General features: G+C 31.9%; 1 protein-coding gene across 2 annotated transcripts; it reads right to left on the reverse strand.

Moving 5' to 3' along the window:
• Positions 1–1741: 1741 nt before the first annotated feature.
• Positions 1742–27190, reverse strand: LOC107454672 (2-Hydroxyacid oxidase 1). 2 transcript variants are annotated; one of them, XM_043048921.3, is made up of 11 exons: positions 26989–27190; positions 22662–22856; positions 20571–20617; positions 14780–14911; positions 11329–11480; positions 10156–10417; positions 8310–8428; positions 6985–7076; positions 4895–5062; positions 2892–2961; positions 1742–1890 (listed from the first exon to the last, which is right to left on the reverse strand). In XM_043048921.3, the coding sequence occupies exons 2-11, from the start codon at positions 22770–22772 to the stop codon at positions 1829–1831; spliced, it is 1215 nt and encodes a 404-aa protein (XP_042904855.2). In that variant the 5' UTR covers positions 22773–22856; positions 26989–27190; the 3' UTR covers positions 1742–1828. The 2 variants fall into 2 exon arrangements, with proteins under 2 accessions (XP_042904855.2, XP_071040379.2); XM_071184278.2 differs by lacking the exon at positions 22662–22856 and having other exon boundaries at positions 26989–27189.
• Between the last annotated feature and the right edge of the window lie 18 nt (positions 27191–27208).

Genomic DNA, 27208 nt, shown 5'->3' on the forward strand with positions numbered 1-27208 from the left:
TTCAGCTGGAGGGCATATATTTTTGAAACATGTTCTCCTTGCATATTTTAAAAAACTCTCTAAATATGTACAGCAATTATTAACATTGCTATGTTTAAAGAGCTATAAATTCAAAATGAGAGAGAGAGAGGGAGAGGGAAAAAGAGAGAGAGCGAGAGGGAGAGAGAGTGAAAGAGAGAGAGAGATTCTTTAAATGGGATTGTTTTTATCACTAGTCAAAATAATAGAGAGTAAAATATTTCATCTTCTTGCTAATCCTTGCATCAGAAAGGTTCTGGGTTCGAATCCCGGGCAAGGCATGGATGTTCTTTCCTTCTCTGTACTATCTGTCCTTACTGTGAGAGGAACGTTGGCCTTCCTAATATGGAGCCCCTGAAAGAGTGGCCAACAAATCTGCCCTTCAGATACCTGTATGACCTAGGTCATTCTCCAGGTGGGCATTGGAAAAAAAATCTTTTTGCTAATACTTATATATAGTTTGAAGCTATAAATTTCAGTGTAGTATGCTTTTTGATCCAAATAATCACTCTTATATTTTGATAACGACGATCCCATACTGAAAATATTTATTTTTTTTTGTGCACAACCAAGTCCATAACTATTAGAAGTTAAAATAAATACCAAATTAGTTTTAATAATAGTAATTCAAACGCTATAGGTATTGACACTTTTGTACCAGAGTAAGGTTTCTTGCTTCAAGTAATTTAAAGGGGAAAATAGAGCATATCTTATCTTTTAAATAAAATCAAACAAACTTTGTATTTACAACCGAAAAATATATTATGGAAATTAAACTTCGCCCAACTGAATTTTGTAATTTAAAATATAAATATAATTTATAATTTAAAAGTAACGAAAATACATTTAGTTTCTTACGGACTTGGTGCGATTAGACAACCATACTATTCTAAACAAAAACCCATAAAATTATTATTATTTTTTTTAAATCAACCAACTGTTGTAATATCGCACAATTCATTTATAAATTTCTTCATTACACTTCTTCAAATTTGAATTCCATGTCCATGTCCTTAGTTCGAAGGTAGGCTTCAGCAAAAAGACAGCATTTAAAAGCTATGAACAGCGTGCCTTTAGCTTTGTTTTTGCAAAGTTAACCACGTCAAGATAAGGTAAAAAAACTTAGCATCTGAAATAAACACATGTGCAGTTATTTCAAATCTTACGTACGGAAGCGCACAAAAGTTAACCTAAAAGTGCGAAAATCTTCCTAATATCTTCTCCCACAAGTGAGCCACAAGATTAATATCAGATGAATAGGGTGGTCTTGTGATTCTTATTTTAGCGGCTTCCCATAAACGCAGAGTAATCTCATAAATGCTGCATTTTGATATTGTCACTGAAAAATGATTAACAACAAAAGTGCTCATGGTCAATGAAATTTTTCTTTAACATGCCCTGCATTTAATAGCTAAGTTTCAACTGAATCCTATAATTTGATTCAGTTAAAACTTGACTTAAACCATCTAGCGCAATGATTGTACCCGTACATAATGTTAGTGTTCCAAGTATATTAGATAAAAATCGAATAACCTTTTGTGTTTGCGATCCCCTATGGTGACAATTATGCTTCTATTTTTTATGTCTTTTAACGATTCCCCACGAGACGTTCATTTTTTACGTCTACGCAGCAGTTCAGCTGCTGAAATCTACAAAACCCAAGGGAGAAATTTGCAAAGCCTAACAAAATAAAGTATTCTATACATGAAATAAAGTCAAATGCAACAATTTTAGTGAAAGTTTATTGATTTAAAATTAAAGAATAATTTATTTATTTAGGAATTGTCAATACTGCCGCCTGATTTTGGCACTAGAATGTTGGTAACTGAGGCAATAAACTGTCTCTGGTAATTTGATTAGGATCAGTGTGACCTGCAAAAATCATAATAATAATACATAATAACAAAGAACATGTTTTCTAAAATATTAATATTATAAATAATTTTCCAACTATGAAAATCCGTAGATGAGAACTTTTACTATTGTTTAACTATATAAGAACATCGGAGAAAAGTTCGTCAAAATCAGGTAACTAAGTCGGAAGAGGCGATTTTGAAAAGCCAACCTAAGTTTGATTTGCCCGATTTTGACCAAAGGAAAAAAAAATGTTTAAGGAAGTATAGTTATTTTTTTGTTTTGACTTTAAATATCATAAGAATAGTTTTTACTTGACACAGGAACATTATCATATTTTTATATTTTTTAAATTTAATTTCACTGCAAAAGGGATTTGACATTTTGTTAGCATTCTTACGATGCAACAATATTATTTATAATTTGACACTTTGTGTTTTGGGATAAAGAAAGCAATTGTATAAGAATATTACGTAGAAGTTTCGGTTCAGATTCTCCTTAGTGGTTTAATAAAACTGCAAGTATAATTTTCTATATATATTTAAAGAAATTTAAACTTTATTCAGTTGTAGGTTAAGCAATATTTATTAATGTTAATGAGAAATATAATCAAGAGTGTAGACTATAACTTTAACTTAAGTCACTAATAGTAATAAACTAAATAAATAAATAAAATTTGAAATGCGTTGATTGAAAATCGTTTATAAATATAATAATAGCTTATAAGAAAATTGACTTTAAAATAAGTTAGACATTTGAAGTCAAAGCTATTAAAAACTATTACCTGGGTTTTGGGGAAACAATAATTAAAAATAAATTTGAATGATTATTTATTAGAGAAAGGAAATGAAAGAGAATGTGCTTCAAAATATTTGTGTTTCTTCACTGTTTCATATTAATATCGTATAATATTTGTAGGAAATTATTCGCGAGATTATTAGCCTTAAACTTAATTAAACTTAAGACTAAAAAATCATCTGATATTCGCTATCATAATGAATGAAGGAGAAATGTGTCACCTGACAAAGTCATAACTTCCTGAAATTCACTTGTTATAATATCCATTACTTGATTGACGCCACTTGAACCCTAAAATGAAAAAAAAAAATTAAATTGCCGCTATCAATTATAAACATTGAATATTCAAGGCGATAATTTAAGTCCACAATAAGGGTAAAAGCGCTCACTCTTTGCAAAGGGACAATATCTAATTTCAAAGATGTAATTTAAATCGAAAATAAGAAATCAATCTTTCCAAAATATTTTCGAGTCAATCAAATTAATTTCGTCAAACTTGAAAAGCCAACCCTTTACCATCGACACGTGAGATGGATGGCAGTGCGAGATCACGTTGACCATCCTCATACAGTGCTGTTCTCGCAGCCAGTGATTTCTGTTTGTTTAAAATAGGAACTCCCCCAGACATTCGTCTAGACCTGTGGCAGTGTCTATGGTAACGAGGTATGACTATTTCAAGAAGGGGTGCGGTGTCACTGGTTTGGAGTGGTTTCGGCCCGGGTCAGCGAGAGGTAGGGAATCTGTTTCCTCGGTCTATTGCGTTATTCCTAGAGGGAAGCTACCCTCCCTAAAATGCGCCATTCTTGTTTCCATAGCCTCAGACCTTGTGGTGGGAGGAGTTCTTAGCTTAGACAAACTATATCTGCTTTCTGCTTTGAAGAAAAATATTGACAGAAGGCCTTAAAAGGCCTTTTATGAGGCAAACAAATATTTAAGACGAAACGGTTAAGAGCCTCTCCCACATTCGCGTTGTGTATTACGTGGAAAAATAAAATTACTCCTTATCTTCAATGTCTTATTAGATATTTAGTCTTTCTGTCTATACGACTCTGTGTGAATTTGTACACCTGATGAAACTTATTTTCGAACCCCCCTTAGACCTCCAGGAATCTAGTTGAAAATCTTTACTTTCTATAACTAATATATGGATGGTATTTTCAATATAAATGTAAACAATAACAATCTGGAGCTCTATACCTGCTCTAGTTCCGGCTAGAAAGTTTGCAACTGCTTACTACAGCTTATTCTGCTAGGCGATATTTTCAGACGGATAATTTTGTTTTCAATAGAAGAAGTTAATTAGATAATTTCTGAGCTCAAATCCGCCGTATTTCATAAGATATTAATGTTATTAAGTAATTCTGGTGAGTTTGAAGTGAAAATTTGTTTTAGTTAGTTATAGATATATTGTTAAAAAAGGTGACATGGTTGCTAGATTTTGAATAACTCGCTTTTTTGGCAAACCTTATTTGGTCTCTTTCCACTTGTTTATTACTATTTGTTCTTGTTGCAAGCTGTGCACCATCTTTCGTTAGTGTCAGCATTTTTAGTATTGTTAACACAAGTAGTGTTAGCATTGTAAACACAAGCAATAAGTAATCAAATACCACGTTTGCAAGAATCTCAAAACACAATGATCACGTTTTGGGCAAAATGGCTTTCAAATACACTGGAAACAGTAACCTGGAAGTATAGGCGGTATGGAGATTGCAGCGTTCCCTAATGTTGAAAACACTATCCATACGGATAAGAATAGTTCAATTTTCAGCCTAATCTTGTTACGTTTTCATGTAGATTCTGAGAGACTTAACAGTTACATTTTCATGTAGATTCTGAGAGACTTAACAGTTACATTTTCATGTAGATTCTGAGAGACTTAACAGTTACATTTTCATGTAGATTCTGAGAGACTTAACAGTTACATTTTCTACATGATTTTTTGTTGCTTCTTTACATTCTAAACTTTACATTTTTAAGCCTAACTATGTTAAATTTAAATTTCAAAAAATTGAAACATATTTTTTTATCTACAGAAAAGAAAGGAAAAAAAAAACACTTGAGGCCAATTCTTTAACATTTCTCAATCAAGCTAAGTCTTATTAACTATGCGATCATCGCAATTTTTTTTTTTATGTCTTACTATTTTGAATTTTCCTTTTTTTTTTCTCATACACCCTATAATGAAAGCAGTAGACATTTATATTGACTAAAATGATATTCATACATTAAATGCTATGCCCCATATGGAAGGTCGTCCCAGAAAAACCATTTTTGCACCTCTTGCAAGAGCTTTATAAATATCATAACCATTTCGTATGCCTCCATCTACGTAGATTTCAATATGAGGGTAATATTCTTTTACTGTGTCTACAATGAATGGTAAAGCATCTATCTGAAAAAAAAAGGTCAAAGGACAATGATTCAAGTATTGCATATCAAAATAAAAAGAATTTTTATTAAGTGTAGAAAAGGCAAATGTGTAGAAAAGCAAACTAATTAAACTTACTATAACTAGGTGTATGGTTAAATAATAAAAACTGTGTGCATTAATTTTTAATTTATTATCTATGTTGAATACGCGGTCAAACTTAAAAATTTATCCAAAGCCATGTTTTAGTAATATTTTCTGAAGATACTGTTTTTCCTATGCTTAATTTTATATATATCTTCATTTTTAGTTAAAGTTTTAAATTCTATAAATCTTTCAATAACGATTTATTGCTATAACACTTACAGTTGTAATTGTTACTACAACTTTAGTATTGAACAAGGTTTGTAAGTTTGCAAGCAATTTTGTTGCATCTAATTTGGATTGCTATTGTAATTCTTATTGCATCTAGCTTGGAGTACAGTAATTGATAACAATTAATTAAGTTTAATTTCGATAGTAAATGCTCTTAATTCAATGCATTTTGATTATACAGGTGTTTATTATCTTAATTATTCACATTTTGCTCGATTAAATTCTTTTAAAAATTTGGAAATCGTATACCTATATAGAAAATCTGTAAAAAAAATTTATTAAATTAACGATTTTTTAAATTACATTGGATATAATTTTCATACTTAAAACAATGCTAAATTGGGTATCGTAAGAAAATGTAGTTAAAAGGTAATCTAAATGGATATTTTAACGTCGAACTTTTTCTTTTGTATTGTTTCAAGATGGGTACTTTTACTGTTTCCAGAATTTCCACTTGATAACAGCACAATGTAGAGAAAAAACTTATCAGTTTGTGGAGAGAGTTGTTATTGACTATGTAAACCTTCATCTATGAAAAGGTACCCCATAGAATTGAGTTATCAAGTGTTATATACTAGTGAATTGGAATTATAATTTTGTAATGGTAGATACACTGCAGTACTCTCCTACCAGAATTTTATCTGTGATAGAATTCGATGAACGGATACCATTAGTTGATTCATTGCTGTTTTGTGAGTGACCGGGAGAGCTGTATTAAGTTCACGGTTGTGGTTGCTCTTGTGTTGCCATTAGAAGTCGAGTGTATGCAGGCCGACATTGTGTGCGATTGAGACTGAGTAATAACAGTGCGAGGAGGTGGATAATGTCACAATCACAAGTAGCAAGTCAACTGTTCAATGTGGACCATCCATCGAGGTAGGCGTGTTCAAATCGAAGTGGGCGTTACTGTCAAGAAAGGCGTGTTCATATCACGTCTGAAGGTCACCAATGCAGGGATAGTAGTTATCGGCAATGACAACCTTCATCTATGAGAAGGTACCCCACCGTAGAATTGAGTTAACATGTCTTATATACTAGTGAATTGGAATTATATTTTTGTAGTGGTAAATACACTACAAGTTACAGGGAAATTATATTATTTTTTTTTCTTTTAAAAAACGGTTTTCCGAATAATTTAAAAATGTGGCTTATCATTATATTATCATGAACCTTTTTATTTCATAATCTGCAGCATTAATGAAATGAATGGATAGTCACATTGTTTGAAATGCTGGCAGTAGCAAATTTGGCAATCTAGAACATTAAGTTACAGAAAGTTACAGATATTTTAAAAAATAAGTTATACACGTCCTATTATATAAGCGATAGTTTTCTTCTTTCTTTCAAATTTCTGCATTTGTAACTGATAATATGAAGATTGAAATGAGCAGAATAAGATCTTAAAAATACGAATAAAATTAAGTTTATCACAATCGTTGCATAATTCATTAAAAAATTCTTCTTTTTTACAGGCTTCTACTGTGTTGTTCCCCCTTAAAACTTGTGTCAATGTTTGATAAATAAATGATCATTTACAAGATACAATATCAGCAAATGTACTTATTTCTCACCGTGGCAGGGGAATAATCCATCTGTCTACCTCCATGGTTCGACACCAATATAGCAGAAGCACCTGCCTGGATGGCTCTGATTGCATCACTCGCTACAGCATAAAAATGTTGAAGCAGTAAATGAATGAAAGAGGCATGTAACAATTTATAACATAATTAATTCTATAGTTTTTCATACTTTCAACTACATGCGTTGTTTATGACATTTACAGAAAGTATAAAGAATGTCTCAAAATATATTTTTAGAATTTTTTTCAAAAAATAAAAATAAAACGTTATACACTTAAGGGGGTCACAAAATAGTATTTAAGCGTAGAAAACGCATAAACGATAGAGAAATGTAACGAAACACTAAATAAATACTCTTCAATATGGCAATTTATTTACATTTCCTTGAATCAAAATATCTTCACGAAGAAAAACTAAGTTTATATTTGCTTAATTAACCCCCTTTCTGTAAATTAAGTGCAACCAATAAAATTGTTTCATTTGATGGTAAATTTTAAAAAGGGAAAATGAAGATCAAGGGAGAAGACCGGTTTACATCCATAAAAGCTGACTTTGAGCGAAAAAAGGAATTTTAAGACAGACAAGAGCCGTTTTTCTCCAACACTGTGTAATAACTTTCAAGGAGAACCAATTTTTAACTTTATTGATTTGTCAAAATTTACTGCAATAAATGGCGGTCCTATCGCTATTTTTGAAAAATAATGGACATAAAACCGTTCTTTCTATAGTGCTCCTTTCAGGAGAACTCCTCCAGTCACCCGTCTCGCATCGTGGCTGGTACTATGGTTACGAGGAAAGGTCACTTCGAATAGGGATGTGGGGTGAATAATTTTGTCTTAATCTTAGCGTAAGTCGTCGTGAGAAAACCAATCGACACTTTCTTTCCTCCATTTCACCCCTATTATAAATGTGCTCTCGCTTGTTACCATAGCAGCAGACAGCCTCAGACTTTCAGTCTGGAGGAGTTCTCCTCAAAGCCTCACTGTACTTGTTCTTCAAGCATATTTTCGGAAGTTATATTTGTAAATTGAATAGATGTCTCAAGGTTACATCCCCCCTGTTACCATGGTTTCCACAAATCTTGCTTTTTCATCACGCCAGTATGTTTTAGTTAGTTGGACTAAATTTGCGTCTAGAAAAAGAAGAATTTGACGAAACCATGGCAACGGAAGGGAGAAGGAGGTAGTTACGTAACTTTGAAACTCCGATTTTATTTTCAAAGAGTATACCAAGTATAACTGATTTCCTATTTTCACAAAAATATGCATCAGGATATGTTTTTTTACGTTAAAAAATACATTTTAAAAATGTCACACCTGACAAAATTCCTTTAGCTACAATTGGTAGTCTTGTCCTACTTCTGATGTATGCAATGTCATTGAATGTTGCATTTGAAGCTATAGCAGTTTTATAATTTTGGCCAACATTAATCACCCTATGAGATAAAAGTGTATGTAAAATTCCTAAGAAAAATCAATATTTATACATTATGAGGCTATTATTGAATTTCATGTAGATGTAAATGAAAATTAAAATAAATATTGTTTTTTAAAATTAATTCCACTTGCAAAGAAGTTTATCCTCAAAGGAAAAAAAAGGAATTGATATTTTTTTAAGGTTATCCGATTGAATAATTAGAGATTGAATTGTGGGAGAGACCTGGAGCCTTTCACACCATAAGATTAATAATAAAATCATAATTATTTAGATGACCAAATAGTCCCGATATAGCATCTTTCTATGCTGGAGTGTATCATACTGTTCTTGCTTTAGTACGTTGTTGTTGCTCAACAACGTCGCACTAGAGCTGCACAATAAGCTATTGGCCGCGGTCTGGGAAACATCCCTGAAGATGATCCGAAGACATGCCATCACAATTTTGATCCTCTGCAGAGGGTATGGCACCGACGCGAAGGCGAGCAATTTACGGTAGAACAGTTTAACGAGGACCAATACCGCGCACCCTCTGTCCCTACGCAGACTTATCCAAGTGGTCACCCACCCGCACACTGACTGCAGCCACTGATGCTTGACTGTGGTGATCTGCTGGGAACCGTGTCTTAACGATCAGTCCACTGCGGGTCCTTGCTTTGGTACAGTACAAATGCTAAAATTAGAGCAATACAAGGAAAAATAAAATTGATGGCTTGAGCAAAGATGGTATGCTGAATCGTCAAACGTTTAATAAATTTTTTTTAACTGCGATGGCTCAGTGATCAAAAGTGTCACTGTTAGGAACTGTCAAAAATCAGTGTCACTGTTAAGAACTGTGGTTAAATCTCTGGAGAGCGGTTGATGCCCACCTAGCTTCAAAACGATAGATACTAGCGTTTATGGGAAGAAAAGGCTGCCGGTGCGCAATGTTGGCCATACTGCCATCATCGCCATAATCCCTTTGACCCACAACAAGCCTCTGAGGGAAATCATTACTTTATCAAAATTAATGTTGTTACTCGATGTATTGTTATTAACTACTGTGCTCCTATGTGGATTCTTTATGTACCATCACAGTTTCAAATATGTTCGGGATCTGAAACAGAGGAGTTTAGAAATCTAGTCTGAGATATGTTTAATTATTTTCTAAAGAAAAGATGACTAATGGTGTATTATTATCTTCTTATAATTATATGTGCACTTTGATCTCATCCAAGAGACCGTGAAGCGAAGTACAATTGAGTGTATGTTTTATATTGAATAATCTTTAAATATTATTATTTAATACAAATATTTTTTGTATTGGCATAATAAATCGTCACAGAGAAAAGGAAGAACATGCAAAAAGCAGATTACCAATACGGGTCTGAATTTTTTTTTAAAACCATTTTATTGACTTAATTCTTAGGACTATCATTTTCAAACTACTCCCAGCCCCATACTTCGAAAATCGAAATTCCGTAATCCTAGAAAAAGCGGCTTGTAGATCTAGTGAAAATACGTTTTTGTATCTTGTCTTTACTTTTAAAATATCGTTTGAACTAATTATTTAGAATATTTAAGATATTTTCTTCACACCATTAAATTTAAATCAATCCTAATTTCAGGAAACTTATTCATAAGTGTGAAAGTTATTCAGAGTGTTTTTATGATTCTTTGATAATCAAATAATTTTTGTGCACTGCATATAAATTAATCTATAAATGTATTAAAAAGTTCTTTGAATACTCGACATCCGGTGGAAGCACCAAACCACTCCTAGCACCACATGTTTCTGTAGGATTTACATTTGTATCCGCACTGACAACTAATGCTTTGAAACCATTCTTTTCAGCTCGGTTTATAATGTCCATTGTAGTGGTGAAATTCTTAAAGAAGTAAGTCTGCATCCATAGTTGCAGAGAAGATCCTTTTGCTCTTTCAGCAACATCTTCAATAGTATTCGTGGCATAGCTACTCATTATCAGGATAGTGTTCCAGTTCCTTAGACCTGGCAATTAAAACTTTGTGTAAAGGCAAAAGTGAAATAGATAATATTGTACTTAGTTTTAGTTAAAGAAACGTATTTTATTTTAAAAACATTATATTCGTTAATAGTATTTTTAAATTAAATGGATGTATTTAATTAAAAGTGCTTGCCCGGATATAGTTAATGAAATTTGACTGGAGTGATTTCATTTTCAGCAGCTGGATTCACTGAAAATTTTATAGTTTATATTTTTTCAATAATGATTTATACACCACTAAATATTTATTTTTAAATTCATGCCAAAAGAGAATTAGTTTAGAGAGAACGTGTGTAAACTTAGATAGGAAAATTTACTTAAAATTTCATAGAAATTATTAAATTAGTTATTATTAGAAATAGTCCGAAGACCTTTTCGCAACAACTCGAGTTTTTTTTGTTGATAATATTTAGTAAGTTTGAATATTTTATCATAAAACCGTTGTTGAACAGCCGGCCCAATTTTATGGGTTTACGACTACTAATGTTCAACTCCGTAGCCTTGTAATTTTGAACCCAATCCAGAAGACAAGGGAACTCCTCGATCGAGTATTGGGAGAAATTTTACCTTCGCGAAGGACTTTTAGATGGAACTAACCCGCAATTGCGCTACATGGAGAGGAAGACCACGAGAACCTCCCATGGTTAGCCTGGCGGCAAGGGGACTCTAACCCATGATCCATCTATCACTGAGGATATTTTCACGTCAGCACTGTGGTCCCGGATGCGGAATTCGTATCGACTGGGATTCGAACTCGGTTCGCCTCATTGAAAGGCGGACGCTCTATCCCCTGACTCATCGCTGCTCTAATTTTGAATATTGTAGCTTTTAACTAAAGTTTAAAGATGAAACAAATGCTTGGAGTAGAAATTTTCATATTATAGGATTTTATTACCTGCTACCAGTGCCAAATCACCTTCGGGATGAGCTAACTTTAGAAGACCGACAGGAGAGAAGCCTATTGGGTAATCGATTTCTGTACCCAAGACGGTGACTTTTGTGCAATATTTGGATACATCTCGAAGAACTTTGGGAATAATTTTGATTCTGTAAAAAATATTATTTAATCGAATGCTAATTTGACATAAAATTGCATTGGTTTGAAATTCAAATAATATGCTGGGAGTACAGTAAAAGCTTTCTTTCGTATAATAATTTACATAATCTTTGTCAGAAATTGAATCAAAAATAGCATACGGGAGTACGTTGAATCTTGGATAGTATGTACTACTTCGGTGCAGTGGAAATACTTGAGCTTTTTTCTTACAGAGAAATTATTTTTTTAATATATATATATAGTTAATACCTCTGTAATTTTCCAGTTCTGCTCTAAAGTTTTTTTTCCCGTTGCAGAGTTATTTTTTCTAATCAATTTGACTGGAAAATAATACCCTATAGTACTTAGTTTAAAAAAATTTAAGGTACCTAAATGCCATTCTTTAAAAGATTAAAAAATCTTTTTTAAAAATATTTTTTGCTACGCTTAACAAAAATAAAGTCAGCTTGTTGTATCTTAGAAGAAGTTTAGCTTTGATCGGTAGGGGAGAGTGGGGTCAATTGTAGCAGGGTACGATTGTAACAGAGCAAAAATTTCGAGTGTCGGGTTCTAGATTTGATTCCTAGGTGGCGCACAAGGTGTATTTAATAAATCTACATGTACACACCTGCTGGCAACCATTTTTATGTACTTTTGAAAGAGTTACATCACAAAAGATATTTTCACGCTACGTAAGTGCTTTTTTTGTTATTAGAATATTATATTGTAACAAAGTAATTTTATTTAAACAAATAAAAATTATTAACCGAATATGTAAGTGAACACCTTAATTAACATTTCAATAAAAAAAATTAGTTTTGTTAATGAACTAGCATTGTTTTTAACAAATGAAGCTGAAATGGGGTCATGGGGACGTTTGTAACAATAAGTAAAGGGGCGATTGTAACAGCTGAAAATAAATAATCTTATGTTTACAAACCATTACTTAACTGTTTAAGAACCCCCAATAGTTTCCTATATCATTCACATTATGTTGCATGTGCATTATTTTATTTGTTTCCTTTCACAGCATAAATTAAAATTTTTAACCCCTTAAAGTTAAAAGTTTAACCCTTTAGGTCTCTGCTCATAATTATTTTTACTATTTTTCCTCCTAAAATATCACTACTATTTTGATCAATAAAAAAATATATCACAACTATGATAATATGTATAATTGACTATGTTTTAGTTGAATTTATGAACTGTTACAATTGACCCCGTAAGTGGGGACAATTGTAACAACTGCACGACTGTCAAAAATTGTTAATAACTAATATAATAACATTTAAAATAAGGTATATATTTATTTTCTAGTAGAGGATAGTCTACTTTATTCGTCTGTCAATTAATACTAATAATATATTGGATTTTTTGTTAGTTAAAAATAGTTAAGTAAAAAATGTTACAATTGACCCTACTCTCCCCTACTTCTGAATGCTTGAGAGTACAAATTTCAGGAGAAATATTCTTAACACACTACTATTTTAGAATAAATAGGTTATATACTGCTATTATTAATTAAACAAATATATTGTAGTATGCGCATGACAGATACTAAGGACAAGTGGCCTGTTTTATAAACAGTTTTACTAAAAGTAAAAATTAAAAATAGTGGTAGTTATAACAATACGCTTTAGTTTTAAAAATCATATTTCTAGAGCTACCTTTTCGATTTATTTTGAACTTTCTATTTTACTATGAAATAGGGGAGAGTCGGGTAGCTCCGCCCAGCGGGTACCCCCGTCCAACGTCAATTTCATATGTATAGAATATTTTTTCAAGTCAATGTGCCATCGGACATTAATTGTTATATTAAAAAGAGATTATTTTCAAAGTTTCAAGTATTTATGCAGCTGTTAACATGGTAAACAATAGTTTTGAAAATATGTTGAATACAGTATTCATGAAGTTAAGAAAAATTGGTTGAATGTGTCGTTTAAACTTCATTTTAATACTTATAAAATAATTTTTTCTATACATACAGCATTAAAGTATGTAGTCTTAGGTTTAATTTGCACGAAGAAAGAAGTTTATTTTTGAAAAATTGTTCGAGTAATTACAAATTTACAAAAAAATTGAATTTCGGGTAGCCCCGCTCACATGAATGTCAGGTATCACCGCCCAATTTTATTTCGTTGATAAATGTACGATTGCAAAGATTATTATTTTATTGCTTCAAATTTGAATATTATATGCATTTTTAACAACAAATATTGTTGTTATTAAATGATTGTTATTAAATGATAGAATTCACTTAAAGTACATAAATATGTAATAAATAAAATAATTTTTTGATAAAAATGATAAATGAGGTTTATCTATTGTCAATACATTGGTCACTTTCATTTACTCCTGAAAAAACAGCCAAAAAACATAATTTTTGTGACTGGGCGGGGCTACCCGACGCATTTTGAAAAGAGCTGAAAAACATGTTTTTTTAAATTTCCATTTTTTTAAGTTAAACTATTCTTTTTTTGGTTTATTCTCTTTGCATTATTTAATTATATGGTCAAGCAATAGAAACATACAAAAATATTGATTATTACTCAATATTATACAGAAATATAAGCAATACTCCTTAAGTGAGCGGGGCTACCCGACTCTCCCCTACTTTATTTGGACTAATTTGAAAATTTTCTTAATGGATAGCATAAAGAGTTTTTCTTAAATTTTATTTCATTGATTTAGTTCGATTCGTCATGACCATTAACTAAGCTTCGTTAACTGAAATTTGCTTATAGAAATTTTGAAAATCTACGATAACCAACTACGTTAAAAGCACGTAGAAAATAATAGTTCATAATAAGTATAGTGGAAATAGTTTCTGATAATATTAGTTTATCGTGCGGATCTCAACTAGGTATCTGGAATGTTGTAAGATTAAAGACCTTTTTGGCAAAGAACTGGGATAAGAGGAAGCCAAGGTACACAGAAATACAGCACTATCGATCTTTGAACGTCAATTTAAGGTAGGTATGCTCGTGATTCTTGGCGATAAAAATAACAGAAATGTAGCCAATAAGTAGAAAGAATATACAATGAATAAAAATAAAAACCTAACAAATCTGTTTTTTTTTTTAATTGAAATGATTCGGTAATTTTAAAAAGATTTTTTAAGAGTGCCCATTAACATTAATGCTAAAGTAAGAACTAAGCCTAACCTCAGAGAGAGTTAGTGAATTTGGCGGGATTCTCTTACACTGTTCAGGTTGTTCTGTATCAGCATTCCAGTTACCAGTTACCTATAGAGCTCAGTGATTTATAATAATAATAATAATGTTGATGAGTACTAATAAAAAAATGTTACTTTCTAAAAGCGCTTTTGTTGTCATTGAATGTTTCTCTTTGTCCTGATGATCCCAGGTAATAATTCCTTCCTATGATTGGCATGTAGGAAGGACCGCATCTGTCGAATTCCTCCAGATTTACAACAGCAAGACTGAAAATAGAAATAAACTTTTCTGTATAATTTGAAAAAGAGGATTATAAAAATATTTAGATTCATTGTTGAGAGTATGAAAAAGTTAGCAAAGGAAGTAAGAGTAAAAATGATTGGATACTTGACTCCAGAAACTGGGTATATTCAGATTCACAAATTGTTGGTCACAGTCATATATGGCAACGTTACTTTTAAAAAGTAACGAGTAAAAGTACAAGTATTTTTAAAAAAAGTAACGAGTAAAAGGTAAAAAGTTCTTATTTTAAAAAGTAACGAGTAAAAAGTACAAGTAAAAGTACAAGTACTAAGCAAAAAAGTAACGATTTAAAAGTACATTTCTAGGAAATCGAAAATTCAAAGTAACCTAAAATTTTATTGAATAATATTTTTATGTTCTTTAATGTTTTTGCAAAATTGTTGTTACTTATTTAATTATTTTTAATTTTGAAAGTTATGGACATTAATTTATTTCTAAATTCGGAAGAATATTATAATATAACTTTATAATATAATCGTATAATATAATTTTAAAATCAGATATAATTTTAATATCAAACTTTTTATGTATTTGCACGAAAAAGAAATTTTATCTATTGATTTTAATTTTTAGTTTATTTTTATTTATTTAAATTACCCTTGATTTAAAATTGTTTTACTCTATAGAAACTCGTTTTAAAAGCACAAACATAAACAAGGCAAACACGGGTTTCAGATAGCTTTGTGATCTTTGAGCTAGTAAAAAATAATTGAATATGCAGTATAATGTGAAACAGAACAGTCAACAGTTTTATTTGTAACAATGGCTAATGCTGAAGTCATGCGAGAAAATCATTTTCCGAACATTTCTGCCTAACGGAATAATTAAAATTTGTAAACGAATTTTAGTATCAGCGGCTTAATTAATACCTTCGAGTTTTCAAGAGTTAAAATAGTAATTATAATATTTTTCAATAGCACAAATAGTTCTGAAGTTCTTAGAGATTTGACTGGGCGTTGTTTGACAAGGTCGGGCATAAACATAATTTTAGTAAAAAATGTACTAGGTAAAAATGTATTTAGTAAAAAATGTATTAAGACAAAAATGAATTATTAGTGAGTTCAAAAAGAAAATTAAAAAACGTAATAACAAAATCCAAAATTTTTTATTTAAAATGTATTAAATAAATGCATAAAACTCGAAAATGAATGAAAATAACTTGCTAATTAATATTTTTATTCATTTTGCGAAATAATTGCATTTCGAAAGTGGTGTCACTGAGTCTGCTGCGAGAATTTCTCAGAACGTGCTTAGCCACGCTGAATAAGCGCTCCACGGGAGCACTACAAGGTACTGCAGTATTATATTTCACATATAATTTTTTTACGATTGGATATCGACTCAAAATTGATATGCTTTCGGTTTCGAAATTTGAGCTCATATATGCCATAAATTCTTCTGTCGCTGGTGATTGGCATGATGTTTTCAGCTTTAGAAAATTTAAAATCCCTGGGTTTTTTTCTGTTACGTTATTAGTAAGGCCCGGATTTTGATGACATTAGCATTTTTTTGCATTTTTTGCATTTTTGGACACATTTTTTGTCTTTAAGAGCATTTTTTTAGATTTATAGGGCATTTTTCTTTAAATTTTGGGGCGTATTTTGCATTTTAATGCATTTTTTAAAGTTTTTTCTTAATTTTTTCCAATTTTTATTATTTTTTATCAATATTCATTATTACACTGGCTTCCAAACAATGAAGAAAATCTACAGAATATTAACAGGTGAAGCAAATTTTTTTCAAATTGAAGAACAATTGTCAGTAAGTGAGACCGTCTTTTTCAAGTACGCACCTATAACATCAGTAGACGTTGAAAGAAGCTTCTGCAGGAATGAAAATTTACTTTCAGACAAGAGACGCTCGTTTACATTTCAAGTTATCAAAAAACATTTAATAATCTAATGTAATTCTGATATTTAGTAATATTATGAGAAGGAAGTTGTTATATCAATTAAAGTTTCTATACAAAATAAAAATATTTTGGTGTCAATATATTTCCCTTTTTTGTTATTTTAGGATATAAAACAAATTTTTCAAACTTTAATGAACGTAGAACAAGTATTGCATTGCGTTATATTTTTTAAATGACTCATAATAATTTTAAAGAGCAAAACATTTTTTTAATTCAATATTTTTACTTTATTTAAGGCATTTTTTGCGCAATTTTTGGATTTTTAAGGGCATTTTTCGCCCTTTTTAAGGGCATTTTTTGCACTTTTTAAGGGCATTAGTTGAGATTTTTTAGGTCATCAAAATCCGGGCTCTAGTTATTAGTTATAGCAGGGTGTTCAGCTTGGACAATTCTTTCCAATTTTTTTGCAGCCTCTTCCCTAGCTTTTTCTCTCAACCAATTAAATTTGATTCAAGGTACCAGACCTGCAGCAAACAATAAATCGTCCTGCGATTTCACATCGCGAAACCTTTCGCGCACGCCATCTAAAAGAGCTTTGTTTAAAGGTTTACAAACTGTTGTTTTAATAATGTTACTATGAAGCTCTTCTTCAAAAGAGCCGTCTTTTCCCTTTCAGGAATGACAATTTTGAAAGGTCAAGGTACTTAAACACGAAGTTAGCTGTGAATGCATATATATTGCACATTAATTTCATAAATTAAAAAAACATAAGCATTTTTTTTAATAATATTTTTTTTTAGAAAGCTTACCGAGTTTTAGAAAAAAGTAACGATTTCATTCGACATTTCCGTTACAAATACTTGTACTTTTTCCCTAAAAAAGTAACGAAAGTACAAGTAAAAGTACTAAATTTAAAAAGTAACGAAGTACAAGTAAAAGTACGTACTTTTTACTTGTACCGGCGGTACAAGTAACGAAAGTAAAAGTACTGCCATATATGGTCACAGTAGCCAAAAGGAAGTAAGACAATCGGTTTATAGGACCTCTGTCAGACTCTTTACCAAGCAGGAAAAGACAATACTACATTTCTGCCCAGTTCCTGATTCAATTGAAACAGCTATATTGTCTATAGTAAAATATGTTGGGCTTACTTGGTTTTTGCATCAAGGTCCGACACAGGTGGAAAGTTCTCACTTTATAAGTGACAAGCATTTTTAATACGTTTATAATTGAAAGACTTGGGAAAGAACCAAGTCTTAACAATATTTTTAAATGCCTTTTTTACTGAGGACCATATACTAGGGGCATTAAATAAAGAATCAGTTACTTTCTGTGTGATTGTGTTGAAAAAAAATAAACAAACCTATTGTTTCTCATAATTTCAATTGGTTCTCGCTTACAATTTATGAAACTGTACCTATTGCACCAAGAACTCAAATTTATATAGGTTGATTAGGAAAAAAATCTAGTTAGGGAAAAATAAACTTAAATTTTTTTGATCAAACCGAGGAAGCGTTTCAGTTACAAATAATTTATCCTATTTTGAAAAGAAGTATATATGCGAGTAGTAAACTTATTTTCGTAAAAGTTTACCAGTTGTAAAAAAGAAACAAAGAATAATAATCTAAAAAAAAATATTTTATAAAGAAACCAGCATATGACTTTAATATTGACATTCTACTTATATTTCATACTAGTGAAGACTAATCGGTCAGTGGAGCTTCGAGCCAAATATCGAGATTACACAGATATCCATCCATTTCATAAAGAACATTAATATTTCAGCTACTTCACAATGATAGAATTTATTTTAAATGCTTGAGATAAATAACAGAATCATTTGCAATTTAGTTAGCAGCAATGCCCAATGTTAAATCAATGAGGCATTTTTTCCCCCAGCGTCTCTCTCGAACGGAATATTTTAAAGTGTTGAACGATATTTAGAATTGGGAGCTCCAATACAACCATGCACCGAATTTCCGAACCCTAGGAAAAACGGCTCTCGTGTTACATGGGAGGGCTCTGGTGTTATGTGGGAAGAAGAGGGAAAGATACACGCATAATCATACCAGACTATCGCCAGAAGATATCGATATTTCGTGACATATCGCGATATATACTGGTGGACAAAATTAAGAGATGGAAAGCATTTTCGCACATTCATTCGCACATGCAAGATACCTGCACACCGCTCCATGTGTTTGACAATCGTTCCGTGAATGCCCAGAGGTACAGGCAGGAGGTCCTAGAGCCCTATGTGTGTCTTTTCAGGTGTGCTGTTGGCCCTGAGTTCATTTTTATGGACGACAATGCGCGACCACATAGGGCTCTCATGGTTGATGAATATCTGAAAAGCGAGGATATTCAACGAATGGATTGGCCAGCCAAATCCCCTGACCTGAATCCTATTGAACATGCTTGGGATGCTCTTCGGAGAGCAATTGCGATGCGCCAACCTCCCCCCAGAACCATTCTGGAGTTAAAAATTGCTCTGGTGGAAGAATGGGAGGGTCTTCCACAAGTCCTCCTTAATTCCCTTATTAACAGCATGCATACTCGTTGTGCATGCTGTCTGTTTGTCAGGGGAGACCATACACCATACTAGAGGCAACACACACTGTACAAGCCTGACTTTTATTGTCATCTTTTATCCTTAAGTTCAGACTACATTGGATTTTTTGGCAATAGGTTTTGCCAGTGAATGGCACTTTCATTTTTGTTTTGCATACTTCATTATCATGGAATAAGCTATATCCATACCAAATTTCATTTATTTATACTCAGTATTTTTTGAGATATTTGGGAAAATGTCTTCCATCTCTTAATTTTGTCCACCATTGTATTTCAATGTAGCTAATATCTTGTTTTTTGTCTTGGATAACGTTTTCGTTACAAAATTACTTTTTTTTCCTAAAACAATTTTATTAATCATAACTTTATAAATAATGAAGTATTTTTAAAAATTTAACTATTTATTAACCAAGAGATAGAAAAAAACATCGTTAATTTTTATTGCTTACCTAAATAAAATAAGTGAGAAAAAATGGGTATATGTAGGGATGCTGGTTAGAAAATCTACCACAAAATGACATTGATGCTTTTCATTTCAACCTTCTTCATTTTTTTTCTTGTTTGTCCCATCAGCATAAAAATCATAATGACTAGGACCCTTCAGTAAGTATGAACACTGTATATTCAGATTAAATAGAGAAGTGTTTTGATATTTTTGGCTGAAAATATGTTTCAAGTTATATTATATTATATATCAGCAGGTCTCATTATATTATACTTCCACTGATAACCGTATTTGTTTTCACGTACATATTAAAGCAAAGAACATTTAAGTAGAATTAAAAATAATTTTAAAGCAAAACTACCCCTACTTTCTATTCATATCAATGTCTACTAACATGCTAATGTAAATGCCACCGAAGGCAGCAGGGTCAATGTGGTGCCTTGAAGTGGAGAGTTCGTGTAGAGAAATAGAAAGAGGAAGACCCAAGGCGACAAGAACGTGCGTGATTTTTACCCCATCCCTTCCTTTTTGCTTCTAAAATACCAATGCCATAGAATTTGTACAATGCTGCCAAATGCGTCAGAATTAATGTGAAGCCGCGAAGCGGTGACTTGATGAAGGCTGAAGATAATGTGGAACGGCGAAGTTATGATTTCGTGTAGGGGAACCTGCCGGTCGTCTCAGGTGACTAGTTATAAGTAGCGAAGTTATTTAGCTTGTTTGAAAAATGTTAAGGTAATTAAAAGAACATTACTCATCAGAAAAGCAATTGTCTGGTTGATAGTATGAATCACAGGGTACCTGAAAGGAGATATGATAATTAGATAATGAATTACAACTTATTTTAAAAATATTTAATGTGTACATAAAGTTTAAAAAAATGTATAACGACTTATTAATTTTAGTTGTCGCTTAAAACATATTGATTGAAAAATTGATTGTTACAAAATGCTATAGGGTTAAGATATATAATAGAGGGTATTTTGATATTTATCAAATTGTCTGAAATAATAGTTTCTGTGCTTTAGAGATCGAGTCTCGGTGAAAAAATTATGCGATATTAATTATTGGAGTTCATTTATCTGATTTGGCAATATTTCCCTGTTTTGAAATTCTATTTTTAATAAAGATATGACGGTTATATAACACAAGGACTAAATATCAGATCAGAATTCTAAAACTACACGTTTAAAATATTTCACAAAACGCTTCCGATGATATTATTACCTTAATCTCACAGTTTTGGGTGGCTTCAAAATCTTTAATTGAAATTTATTGCAGATATGGATTTTCCAAAAAGTTATTAAAGTTACAGGTTCTTGCAATTTGGTTTTCAGATAGCACTCTAGAAATACACATTCTGTTCAGAGTATTTAATATTTTGAAAAACATATCTAAGGACACTATACTCGACTTCGAATATATATCCCTTTCTTGAAAGTCACCATAGCCTCAAATGGTTGCGCTTAGAGCCGTGGCGGCTCAGAGGACAGAGCTGTCATCTACCAATGAAGTACCCTGAGTTCGAGTATCAGCGGAGTCTGATCGATACGAATTTCCCATTCGACTCGAACCAACGATAGTATTGACGTAAAACATCCTTAGTGGTAGATGGATCAAAGATTATAGTCTTCTTAGAGTCGGGCTAACGGTGGAATGTCTTCGTGGTGTTCCTTCCCATGTAATGCAAATGTGGGTTAGTTCTATCAAGAAGTCTACCACGATGATCCAATACTCGATATTATAAATTTCATGATAACAATAAATTTCTCCCAATACTTAATCCAGGAGTTCCCTTTTCTTCTGTATTAGGTTCAAAATGACAAGGCTACGGAGCTGAACATTGGTAGTTGTAAACTCAAAAATTGAGTCGACTGTTCTATGACTGTTATAAAATGGCTGCGGTTTATATCATTTATTGCATTTTTTGAAAAGAGTAATTTTAAAATTTTAATCTGAACGTTAGAAATTCGAGTGTCTCCCTACTTTTTGAACACCCTCTATAGGTTACATCTGCTGTTGCACCGGTTGTTAAACATCACTCATACGAGTTATGTTTTGCTAAGCGAAAGAAATTATTAAAAGTTAAATAATTTCAATAGATCTATTAAATTGAAATAAAGTTATAGTTAGTATTAAAACTTAACGAAAAAAAGCAAATTCCTTTTTACAACATGAGTACACAAAATGATATAAGAAGTGTTTAATCTATGTCTGAGTATCATTTTCTTTCTCTATATATTTCGGAATTCTTTTCATCTTCCTTCTCTATATATTTCTCCATATATTTCGGTATTCCCGAAATGGGTGACGTTTAAAAAAATATTTTAAAGGAAAACACAAGAAGATAAAAATGTATGGTTTGATGCATTCTTCCCATTAAACCAATTATTTATTCATACTTATTTTAACAATTAGGTACTTGTTATAGCTGTAGATGGTGATACTCATTAGAAAAAGCTAAAAAAAAGCAATGCTTTTAATAAAGCATGCAGCAATTCATTTGCAGCAACAATGCGACTCAGTTGGATGCGCAAATTTGCCAAATCCAATCAAACATTGCATTTGGAACAGTCTGATAATTTTTTTAGACAGACAGTTTTGCAGTCAACTGAGAAATCTTATGACAAGCTTTGTATCTTATTTTTTTCAACCTATTGAGAATAATTTTCTGGTTTCCTGATAAAGAAACAGGAAAAAACTTTCTTTGCAAGCGTTTTTTTTTTATTGATTTTTCAAAAATTCGTTATCCTTTGAGAAACCAAGTATCTTGTGCATGATTAATTAAATTTATCAGCATTTTAAAATGAGCAGCAGGCAGAGTTTTAAATTCCTGATTACTTACATAATTCCACACATCTGCACCAACATTATTGCAATCGGCCTTAGGGTCAAAAGCGAGTAGGTACTCCAAGTTTAAAATTACTGATAAGACTTTGAAAAGATAAACAGGCATCTGTAGTATATTAGTAGATATCAACTTTTCAATTTCACAAATCCTGTCATAAATTATGATATTTCTAAAATGTTAGCTTGAAGTCTGAAATTAAAATACTAAACATAGAATACTGAGCATAAAATAGCAGAATATAAGCATAACATATACATAAACATAGAAACTAGAACATTGGATACTGAAAACGATATTAATATTTTTTTCCAATGGCAGGCACTGAATTTGAATCTTTGCCTATACTATGCCAGAATTGTTGCTCATTTCGTGTTACCCAGTGGGCACCTGTGAACCAAAGTCACGGAGTCGAGCAACATTGCCCACGCCACACTGCCACAAACCCGTTTATAGGGTGGGCCACATTCGCACATCATACACACACACAACAGAGGACAGCACAAAGAGAGAGACAAACATCCATGCCCAGAGCTGGATTCGAACCCGCAGCCTATGGCTTCGCAGTCAGGCACGCTAACCGCTCGGCCACCTGGCCGGCATCAATATTATATAGAGATAAGCATTATGTAGTGATAAGCATTATGTAGTGATAAATATTATATAGGGTTAAATAAGCTCACCGAACAAAAAATTAGTCACCCTAGTGCGCAAGCACCGATGAATAGTTAGGTTTTGTTAGATGAGGCCGTGGTCAAGTGACGGGCTCAACTGCGTGCTCACTGCCTCAACGTGATCAAAGGCAAGTAGCCACCAGTGAGATATTTTTGTTTTAAGCGGAAATTTTGTGTAAATATATATGGGCAAGTGTAAGGATGTGGTGGCAAAAAGGGGCAATTGTGTTAGGCCGTGCCCAGGGTCATACGGTGAATGAAATTTGCTGGATTTGTTGGGGTTTTGATGCGGGCTGTTCAACGTGTCTACAAGCAGTGGTGTAATACACGTGGTCACGAAAGACGACGTCAGAATTGTGGACGCAAAAAGATCCTGCATGAAAGGGACCGGAGACGTGTTTCACGACTTGCCAATCAAAATCGCTTCCAAACTCAGCAAGAATTGTTTCAGATAGTAAATGAAGGTCCCTCCCACCCTTTTAGCTAGATAACATTGCGACGAGAGCTGTATGTAATGAACATTTGGTGTCGAACACCTCGTAAGAGGCCATTGCTCATACAGGCTCAATAGGGGGAAATCGTTAAATATAAATTTTATTTAAATCTCTTTACTAAATTAAGTATAAATTAACAGACGACTTAAAGAGGAACATCGTATTTTGTAATTAAAAAGAAAGAAAGAAAAGAAAACGAAATTGAATCAAAACAATAAAAAATCATGAATGAAACTAGAGCTGAGCTTGCGTAAGTCAAGTTCCTTTAAAGTTTTACCAAACTTAGGCATTAATCGCTAACTTTAACTATTGTTTTCATTGTCTCTAAATTATTTTTTTAAAACTTATTAATTTTAATTTTTCCTCTACTTAATAAAAACTATTGAAACTTTAAATTTCCCTATAGAAGTATTTGTAGATCAATATGGTATAAAAAAAATTATGACTCAAAATTTAAATATTTTTTTTTTATCCAGTATTAAATTAAATAATAAAAAGTAATAAATAATTATTAAAAAAAATTTTTGGCTTGAAATTATCTCTGGGTAAACGAGTCTCATAGGTGTGTGTAATTTCTTTGAAATTGCGCTAATAGTTTTAAAAATAAAACCAAAAACTCAAAAAGTAAAATTAACATTAAGGGGACCAAACTTTCAACTGCTCTCCTGACTAAACTATTAAGACCACAATTTTTAGTCTGCGGCTATCCCTCCCCCCCTAATTCGAGAATCAGAAATCCAAATATGTATGTTTATTCAGAGAAAAGGCGTTTTTGTGTCTGATTTCATAACTTAATTAACAGTTAGAAGTAATTAATTAGCATATTTGAAAGAACCATTATGATTGACACTTAGTACGTGAAAATCCGATCATTAGAACAAAAGTTATTCAGGTTGATATCTTTTTTATTCGGTATATTGTACCGGAGAAAATAAAAATGGTTGAGTTGGCTGGGAACAATATCATCACGATAAGTGATGCTAAATTCAGTTTATACGTAATAATGTATAAATGCAGTTACAAGCATACTAAAAACTAATGAGGGTTAGTTAAGATTAAAGTGAAATCAAAAACAATTATGTTATATTAAACACACCCATATTGATGCAATCACTTTTTTATTTTATATTATAACCGTTGTTTGAACAGCCGACCCAACTTTTTTGGGCGTACGACTACTAATGTTCAACTCCATAGCCTATTTTGAACCCAATCCAGAAGACAAGCGAACTCCTGGATCAAGTATTGGGAGAAATTTTGCCTTCGTGGAGGACTTTTTGATGGAACTAACCCGTATTTGCGTTACATGGAGAGGAAGATACCGAGAACCTCCAAAGGGACTCTAACCCATGATCCGTCTTCCACTGAGGATATTTCACTTTAGCACTGTGGTCGGTACAGGCCGGATGCGGAAATCGTATCCACCAGCCATCGCTGGATTCGAACTCGGTTCACCTGATTGGAAGGCAAACGATCTATCACTTGAGTCATCGCTGCTCACTTTGTAATTTTCACTGATTCATAAATACCCCTAAAAATGTCACCTACCCTGGTTCTTCCACTAAGTTCTTCAATTGTGTCGGTGCATGCCTTTTAGTTTTGTGCACTATTTTGTAATGTTGTTCAGTATTGATTAATTGATTTTTTTATTAATCCCGTACGAAGAACTGGCATTCAGTTAGTGTTTGAATAAAGTTAGTAACCATTTGCCAATTCGAAGGAATAAATGTTCCATTATCTTGTCGTTTGTTTTCTATTGAGACTAATAAAAAGACAACACACTTGTGATATATTGGAAAGTTTTAAGTTTTTGTATTATTTACTAAATATATTTTTTAAGTAAATAAAAAATCCCTAACTTCCCTTCACGATGGGCTGTTTTAAACATACTAACCAACAAAAAGAACGGTGTTAAAATTAATCTAGATATTTTCCGTGTTAAAAGGAATGATTTTATTTTCCTTAATATATCCCAATCCTAAAAATAATTATCAATACCATTGCTAAAATTCTACAAGCTTCCTTTTCAAGACTATATTTTCGTTTTGTATCATAATTTATGAATATAAAACTGATGAGTCATATAACGTAGGAGTCCTATCACTATATATATGTGTGCACTATAGATTACATTAGTGCACTATGTAAACTAGTGCTATATTTCAGTTACATTAGTGCTATATTTGAGAGTTCGCGTTCCATCACAAATCACGTGATTTTGTGAAGAAATGATTTTCAAAATCAACAGCTCAAGGCTTGCTGAATTGTTAAAAGTGAGGGTTTTATTTTTCTGAGAGCGTGTGCATACCTGCCAACTCTTCCGGATTTTCCGGAAGATTTTATTTTCATATTTAAAGTGGTAGTAAATATATACTATTTTTACTTTTATAAACTTAATTTTTAAATGATTTTGATCACCACTATTCTTACAAAAATGAAGCACATATATTAATATGCGTTACTATCATGGTTGTCAACTTAAGTTTTTTCAAATGCAACGTATTTGTTTGCTTAAAATTGAAGTTTTAATTCCATTTTAATACCACTGGGAAAAATGATAATGGAAGGGATTAAAAGTTGGCAGGTATGCGTGTGTACCAATTTTCTAAAAGGTCCCTTTAAGAATTTTACTGTATGGTTCTCAATGCTGCTGTTAATCTGCATTAAACTTTGACGTTATTCTAAAAAGAAAAATGTACGTTGCCGAATTCTCTTTGAAATATGATTAGTAAATTTGCAGGCTCAAAATTTTAATTTCTATTTCCTAGCTTGTAATTGCATTCAATACACTTAGCATTTAAATGATTTCAAAAGTATTTTTTCTCTCATTTTTCTTTTCTTTTCTCATTTAAATATAGATATTTTTTATTATTAAATGATTTTAAGGCCATTTTTGAGGTCCTTTTAAGAGTTTTTCTGGATGGCTCTCGATGCTGCAGTTAATCTGCATTAAACTTTGACGTTTTTCTGGGGAAAAAATGCATATTGCCAAATTATCTTTGAAACGATATTAGTAAATTTGTAGGTTTAAAATTTTTATTTTAATTTCCTGCTTTCTAATTACACTTAGAATTTAAATGATTTTGAACGTATTTTTTTCTACTTATTACTTCAAAAGCTTTTTTTTAATGCTATATTTAAAAATGCATTACTTACTAGCTGAATACCCGTTCTTCACGAGTTTGAATGTGTAATAGTATCGGGAGCTCTCTGTCCAAATTTCAAAACTGTTCTAGTTTCAAGACAGACACAGAATATTTTTGTTTCATTATTAGAGATGAAATTCAACCAATGAACTGATTTAAAGAATATAAAAATATCCTTAGATCGCGCGTTAGTCAAAATACACGAAGAAACTAAAAACTTATATGCTTTG

This window comes from Parasteatoda tepidariorum, chromosome 10, assembly GCF_982258835.1.
Source record: "Parasteatoda tepidariorum strain Cologne lab strain chromosome 10, Ptep-v5.0, whole genome shotgun sequence".
Lineage (NCBI taxonomy): Eukaryota > Metazoa > Arthropoda > Arachnida > Araneae > Theridiidae > Parasteatoda > Parasteatoda tepidariorum.